Here is a 7,219-nt window from a genome sequence, read left to right as displayed (position 1 = left end):
ATTTAAATTTGAATTATTTAATAAAACTAAAAAAGAAGTTAAAAATACAGAACTAGAAGAATTAGAATAGGAAGAATAATATTTAAATAAAATAAGAGAAGAAAGAAAATAAGTAATTTTTTTAAAAAAATAAAGACCAATTATATATATATATATATATATATATATATATTTATATATTTATATATAGATTGAATAAATTCAAAAGAATTTGAATAAATAAAACCATATATATGATCTTGAAGAGCAACTTGAAAATATAAAAATACAAGCCATATCATGATAATATTAAAATATAAAAGAAATACTAGAGTAAAGTTTAGCAAAAGTATAATTTTATATATATATATATATATATATATATATAATAACTTATATATATATATAACAATAATAGTTTAGAAGAAAAAGAAAACGAAAATTCTTTTTTATAAAATTAAGTAAAAAGTTTAAAAAAGAAAAATAAGATTAATCGAATTAATTATTGATTTTAAATGAAAAATTTGAAGTTTTATAAACATAATTTTAAAATATTAAAAACTCAAACTTAAAAGAATAATAAATAAAAGAATAATAATTATAGAAAGAATTATAAACAAAACTACATATAGAAAATATGCAAAAAGGTTCTATTTTTTTTTCCTTTATTAAAAATAAAAAAATATATATAGAAGAACTAGCTTAATTACATTCCAAAAATGAAGAATAATTATTTATTATTAAAAAAATAAAAGACGAAAACCATAATTTATTATAGAAAATCGACATATATGAATAAAAACTTGAACAAAGTTAGCAAAAAGTAATTAAAAATACATAAATATATATATTATATATATATTATTTTTATATTTATTATAATATAATATGTATTTTATTTATATCTTTATTTTCATTTTTATATTTATTTTTATACACATTTTTTTATATTCATTTTATATACATTATTATGTGCATATTAATATGTATTTTATTTATATTTTAATATATATATTTTATAAATATTTTTATATATATATATTTTATATACATATATTATATATATTTTTAATATATATTTTTTATATATATATTATATTAATCTTTATATCTAATTTTTTTGTCCTTTAGATGTCAGAATTCTTATAATAAATGGAAAAGTAAAAAGAACAGAATTTGTACTTAAATTAATAAATTGAAAAATAATAAATTGATCTTTTAGAATAATATGAAATTCAGAAATAATTATAGACTTAAGCAAGCATTTTAAGTTTTTTTTTTTTTTTATTTATTTAACAAAAAAAAATATTATAAATAAAAAATAGAAAGATAAGAAATATTATTTGAAGAATATAAAACTTCTAAAATTGAAGATGATTAGAGAATGTAATTTTTATAGGAAGAATTAGAAATAAAAGAAAGGGAATTTATTCGTTCTAAATAATTAAATTAGTATTTAATTTCATATATACTTTTAATTTTTTTATATAATTAAAGAAAAATCTCATAAGAATATGATAATGCAGTTTAATAAATTGGAAGTTTCGAAAAAGAATTGGCTAATTATAGAAGAGAAAATCATGACCTTAAATAAAAGCTTTAGATTTTATTTGAATAGAGTCAAAAGGATAATAAATATAGAATTGAAATCGAAAAAGTAAAATTAGGTTTAAGTAATTAGAAAAATAATGAAATTGATAAAATTAATAGTTTATTCGATAATCTTAATAATAATACTTATTATAAATAACAAAATTATTTTTGAAAATTAAAAAAAAAACTATTAAATTTTATATAAATAATTGAATTTTTTTTGTTAGAAAAAAAAAAAAAAAAAAAAAAAAAAAAATTATAAATTTAATCAAAAAAAAAATACATTAATCAAAAACAAAACAAAAAATGAAATAAATAAAACACTTTATTTATAATGAAAATGACATAATAGGCACAGGCTCATACAGTAAAGTATATAAAGGCAAAAATCTCTAAACATCCTAATAAGTAGCGATAAAATCTATCCGAAAAAACCAAATTTTAAACGATATATAATCTTCTAAAAACCTAATACGTGAAATATAAATCTAGAAGGAACTAAAAAGTGAAAATATTGTCAATTTAATAGACTTCGCAATCACTAAAAATAATTATTATATAATATTAGAATATTGTAATAAAGGAAACCTATAAGATTTTATCAAACAAAGTCAAAAAATACCAGAAAATCAGGCTAAAAAAATACTTTTGTAGATTATTAAAGGGTTAAAGGAATTAAATAGTAAAAAAATAGCACATAGAGATATAAAACCTTCTAATATACTTATAAATAAGAAAAAAGAGAAAGTTTTTTAAGTTAAAATTGCAGATTTTGGCTTTTCGTGTTTCTTTAAAGACTCTATAATGACTTCGAGAATAGGGACAGGGTTATATATGGATCCATCTATTATTTTAAATGATGAATATGTAGAAAAAATTTTCGTGTTTCTTTAAAGACTCTATAATGACTTCGAGAATAGGGACAGGGTTATATATGGATCCATCTATTATTTTAAATGATGAATATGTAAAAAATTTTTTTTTTTTTTTTTTAATAAAAAATAATTTTTTTTTTTTTTTTTTAATAAAAAATAATTTTTTTTTTTTTTTTTTTTGATAATTTAAATAAAAAGAATGAAAAATGTGATATTTGGTCATTAGGTGTACTTTATTATGAACTTTTGTATGGTAAAATGCCTTGGAATGGTCAAAACTAAGATGTTTTATTAAATAATATTCAAAATATGAATCTTATATATGATAAATAGGTTAAAGTATCTGAAATTTCTAAAGATTTATTAAGAAAAATGCTTGAAAAAAACTCTAAGAACCGTATTAGTTTCGAAGAAGTATGCAATCATGTTTTATTTTAACCCTTTTTAGTAGAATTTACAAAGGAAGAATAAAAAACACATAAAATTATAATAAAAATGTGCCAATAATATATAAAAAAAGGTGATTTTTTTTAAAAAAAGTTCGAATAAATGTAACCTTTTGGATAAATAAATGTAAAAAACTTAAAAGCTTTTTTAGATTTTATTTTCGAGTTTTAATTTAATTTTGAAGATTTCGAATTAATAAATGTGATCTTTTATATACTAAAATATAAACCTTAAAAAAAACAATTCCAGTAATATATTGTTTTTTAAGATTTTTTGAATGTCTTTGAGTGTTTGAGGGATTTTTGTGAATTTGAAAACGATAAAAGTAATAATAGTTAAAGTAAGAATAGGTTAGAAAATAGTTAAAGCAATAATAGTTTAGAAAATAGTTAAAGCAATAATAGTTTAGAAAAAAATAGAAATAATTAATTAGAAAAAGCTGAAAATTATTGTTAATTGGAAAGTGCTAGTTTAGAAAATAGTTAAAGAATTAATAGTTTAGAAAATAATAGAAATTATTAATTAAAAAGGGGTTTATAAAATTATTAATTATAATTATAAAATGGTAAAAGTTACAGTTTAAAAAATAGTAAAAATTATTAATTAGAAAATCGTAAAAATTATAAATTAAAAAATAGTAAAAGTTTAAAAAACAGAAAAAATGATTTATTATAATAAAAAGGTAAAAAAGATTAATTATAATAAAATGGCAATAATGATTAATTATAATAAAATGGTAAAAACGATTAATTATAGAAAAATGATTAATTATATTATTGTAAAAATGATTAATTATAAAAGAGTATAAATGATTTATTATAAAATGATGAAAGTAGTAGTTTACAATTATCAAAAACGAAAAGTCTTAAAAATATTTAAAAAGAAGATAAAATAAAAATTTTAAATGAAAAAAATAATGTTTCATCATCTAAACAAAAAGATTAATTTTTAAAAAATAAAAAAATTTAAAATGAAAATATTTTCTATAATACGCTATAATAAGAAAATATATAAAAATAAAATAATAAAAAATAAATTAATAATTATTAATAAGTAATTAAAGATTATTAAAATAAAGAAAATTGGGAAATTTAAAAAAGTGAAATTAGTAAAATTATTGGGACTAGTGAAAATCATTTAAGATTTAAAGTATTTTTGGAAGAAAATCTAAATATTTTTAATTGAATATAAATATATATATATATATATTATATATATATATATATATATCATTTTCCTTTATTAAATATACTAGTATGCATATTTCTTTTATTAAATAAAAAATATATCATTCTAAATAATAAATATCATTATATATATAATTAGATTCGCTGTATAAATATTTAGCAATATGGTTTTAAAATGCTTACGCTTTTAATATTTAATTATATTTTTATTTAAAAAAATCTATTACTAATTCTCCTTCTTGTCCTACTAAATTACTTTTTTAATTAAAAATAAAAAATTAAAATAAAAATGGGGAAGGAAAATGAAAAAAAATATATATATATATATATAATATATAATTTTATTCTGTAGTTTTTTTTAAAATAAATCAATAAAAAATAAGAAGAAATTATTATAAATTATTCTTTTTTTTAGTTGATTAAATATTTAATATAAAATATAGACATTAAAAATAAATAATAGATAAGTAATACTTAGGAACTAATTAAATATCATATAATACATCATTTTAATATATATTACAAAAAAAATAACTTTTATTTGCATCCTAAAATTAATTACCACTAAAATAAAATATATAAAAATAATATAAATTTATATAAAAAAATAATTTAACTTAAAGTTCATATAAAGTTTTTGTAAATTTCTATTAAAAGAAAGACAATTATAAAATTAATTTACATAATTAACTTCAATATTATTATTTTCTAAATTAACATATAAAAAATTAATAGAACCAGAATGCATTAAAAAATTCTTAAAATAAATAGCTACATTATTTCCGATATTATTATTTCTTAATAAAATAAAAATATGTATAAATATATAAATATATAAATATATATAAATATATAAATATATAAATATATAAATATATAAATATTTAAATTTCTATTTATATAGGTTTATATTTTTATAAATATTAAAATATTTAAATTTTTTAATTTACGCCAAATTAACTGACAATTCTTACATATAATTGCATTTATATAAAGAATTTAAAAAATTAGCACCATTTTTTTAAAGTTTATTATTAGAAAAATTTACATCCAATTTTTTTAAGTTTATCATCATTTTACAGCATATATCGAAAATTTAAATAAACGAATCATCAAGTAAATTATAACTTATATATTTTATTTTTATAAAAATTTTGTATTTATTAATATTACCTTAAATCAAGTACTAATTCTTATAAATCATACATTTCTAAAATTTAAATTGGTAATTATTCTATTTTTTCTTATGTTACTTAATAATTAGAAAATTTTATTGAAAGTTTCTTCAATTTATTTTAATATTTTAAAAATTAAGATATATAATTTATTGAAACACTATTTAATATATTTTCACTTTTTTTTTTTTATATAATTTAAATTAATATTTTTTTTATTTCATTTAAAATAAACTTTAGATTAATAGAAAATTCTTTAAAACTTTATTAATTATCACATAAAGTTTCACAAAAATTATAAATTCCTTTATTATTGATAATATTATTTGATAAATTTAGATTTAAGTATTCTAATTTTATCATTTTTGAAATATGAAAGGCCAATATAGTAAAATTTTTACCATCAATATCATTATAATTTAATTTAAGAGTTAATGATTTTAATTAAGACAGACTATTAATATAATTCCATAAAAAGAAAAAGCTTTCATTTAATTATTTATTTGAACTAATATAAAAAAATATATAAAAAAATTTAAACACATATATGAAAAGTATATATATATATATATATATATACGATATATTTAGAGATAAATCAGTAATGTTTTTTATATTTATTTTCATTAGATTATTTATATAAAACTCTAAATTTTAATTATTCAAGTTAGTTTTTTATAAATTGATTTTTATATAATTTAAAAAGTTTAAACTGCCGTAAAATTCAGAAAATTATTAAAGTATATCTTTACTTAAAAATTAACAATAACTTTTTTTTTTTTGAAATAATATATTTATTTTTATACCTTAAATCCAATTTTAATTATTATAAATATAAAATACCTTATATCATTTATTTTAATTATTAAAATATATAATCTCCTTCAGTTATTTATACATTATCAAAAATAATTGTTACTTTATTAATTAATAATTTGTTACTTTCATATATTTATACTATATCATTCAAATTTTAGTTAATATTTTTAATTTAAACATATATTTTAAGTTTTTTTTAATCAATCTTAGCTATATTTGGATACTTATGAATATATATGATTTATTTATTTTATATTTTTATTACTCTCTCTAATTAAAATTATAAAAACAATTATCTATTTAATTATCATAAAAACAAGATTAAATTATATTATCATTTTATAATGAATTTTATTTTATTTTTCTTTATTCTAAATTTTATAATATCATTTTTTAAATATTATTAATTTTAAATAAGTTAGTTAATATTTAATATAAATATATATATATATATATATATATATTATTTAAATATATTTAATTTAATTTAAATATAGATTTAAATGTTTTTATATCAATATGGTTTTATTACTATGTATTATTTTATATTATTTTTTTTAATATTTATGTTTAATCTATGGTAAATGTGTTAATTAATATGTTTTGTAAGCAATATATTTATTTTATTTTTTATATTTTCTTCTATAATAAATAAAATGAAAAAAATGCTATATTTAAAATATAATTTATATAATTTAAATTTAAATTTATTTAATAATAAATTAATTTTATTATTATTATTAATTATTTATAGAATTCAATATTCCTTTCCTATATTTAGATTATTTGTTGCAAATTTATCATTTGATTTCAATTATAATAATTATTTTATAGCTATATAAACTACTGGAATTAAAATTGTAAAAATCAATAGAAAAGCAAATAGTGTTTCAGGTAATATTTATACCATTGATATTTTATATTAATTTGGTTAATTTGTTAATATACGAACATTTTATGAATTTTCTTATGAATTTTTTAATATTGAAATAAAACAAAGATTGAAACTTTTTAGTTTAAATATTATTTAATAGTGTTATGAAATTTTAAATAATCTTCCATTATTAAATTATGAATATATAATTTATTATGGGTTCCCTTTTATATATTAATATAATTTAAATAATATTAAGTATATAATATT

The 7,219-nt window shown here is 14.3% G+C and overlaps 1 protein-coding gene across 1 annotated transcript, besides 31 other annotated features; it reads left to right on the top strand. All coding sequences in view use genetic code 6, as the record gives it.

The window, feature by feature from the left end:
• Positions 1 to 141: 141 nt before the first annotated feature.
• Positions 142 to 189: a microsatellite.
• Positions 190 to 337: 148 nt separating this feature from the next.
• Positions 338 to 387: a microsatellite.
• Positions 388 to 548: 161 nt separating this feature from the next.
• Positions 549 to 601: a microsatellite.
• A 219-nt stretch (positions 602 to 820) lies between these two features.
• Positions 821 to 884: a microsatellite.
• Positions 821 to 1,076: a microsatellite.
• Positions 822 to 891: a microsatellite.
• Positions 835 to 915: a microsatellite.
• Positions 886 to 951: a microsatellite.
• Positions 956 to 1,100: a microsatellite.
• Positions 969 to 1,071: a microsatellite.
• Positions 980 to 1,074: a microsatellite.
• Positions 985 to 1,078: a microsatellite.
• Positions 1,101 to 1,799: 699 nt separating the features above from the next.
• Positions 1,800 to 1,828: a microsatellite.
• A 50-nt stretch (positions 1,829 to 1,878) lies between these two features.
• On the top strand, positions 1,879 to 2,894 carry IMG5_047510 (protein kinase domain protein; the record flags this gene model as incomplete). Its single annotated transcript, XM_004037580.1, has 2 exons — positions 1,879 to 2,439; positions 2,646 to 2,894. Coding segments are annotated over 2 exons (810 nt in total), but the record flags the coding sequence as incomplete, so codon positions are not given.
• Positions 2,323 to 2,542: a microsatellite.
• Positions 2,350 to 2,552: a microsatellite.
• Positions 2,542 to 2,625: a microsatellite.
• A 322-nt stretch (positions 2,895 to 3,216) lies between the features above and the next one.
• Positions 3,217 to 3,300: a microsatellite.
• Positions 3,225 to 3,307: a microsatellite.
• Positions 3,240 to 3,307: a microsatellite.
• Positions 3,308 to 3,441: 134 nt separating this feature from the next.
• Positions 3,442 to 3,537: a microsatellite.
• Positions 3,538 to 3,551: 14 nt separating this feature from the next.
• Positions 3,552 to 3,649: a microsatellite.
• Positions 3,633 to 3,667: a microsatellite.
• Positions 3,668 to 3,897: 230 nt separating this feature from the next.
• Positions 3,898 to 3,937: a microsatellite.
• Positions 3,938 to 4,079: 142 nt separating this feature from the next.
• Positions 4,080 to 4,124: a microsatellite.
• Positions 4,125 to 4,882: 758 nt separating this feature from the next.
• Positions 4,883 to 4,971: a microsatellite.
• Positions 4,899 to 4,971: a microsatellite.
• Positions 4,904 to 4,960: a microsatellite.
• Positions 4,972 to 6,449: 1,478 nt separating the features above from the next.
• Positions 6,450 to 6,491: a microsatellite.
• A 16-nt stretch (positions 6,492 to 6,507) lies between these two features.
• Positions 6,508 to 6,552: a microsatellite.
• A 625-nt stretch (positions 6,553 to 7,177) lies between these two features.
• Positions 7,178 to 7,219: part of a microsatellite that runs on past the window's edge.
• Positions 7,209 to 7,219: part of a microsatellite that runs on past the window's edge.

This window comes from Ichthyophthirius multifiliis, assembly GCF_000220395.1.
Source record: "Ichthyophthirius multifiliis unplaced genomic scaffold scaff_1120509250099, whole genome shotgun sequence".
Classification (NCBI taxonomy): domain Eukaryota; phylum Ciliophora; class Oligohymenophorea; order Hymenostomatida; genus Ichthyophthirius; species Ichthyophthirius multifiliis.
Note: the sequence above shows the minus strand (reverse complement) of the source record. Positions and strands in the feature narration are given on the sequence as shown.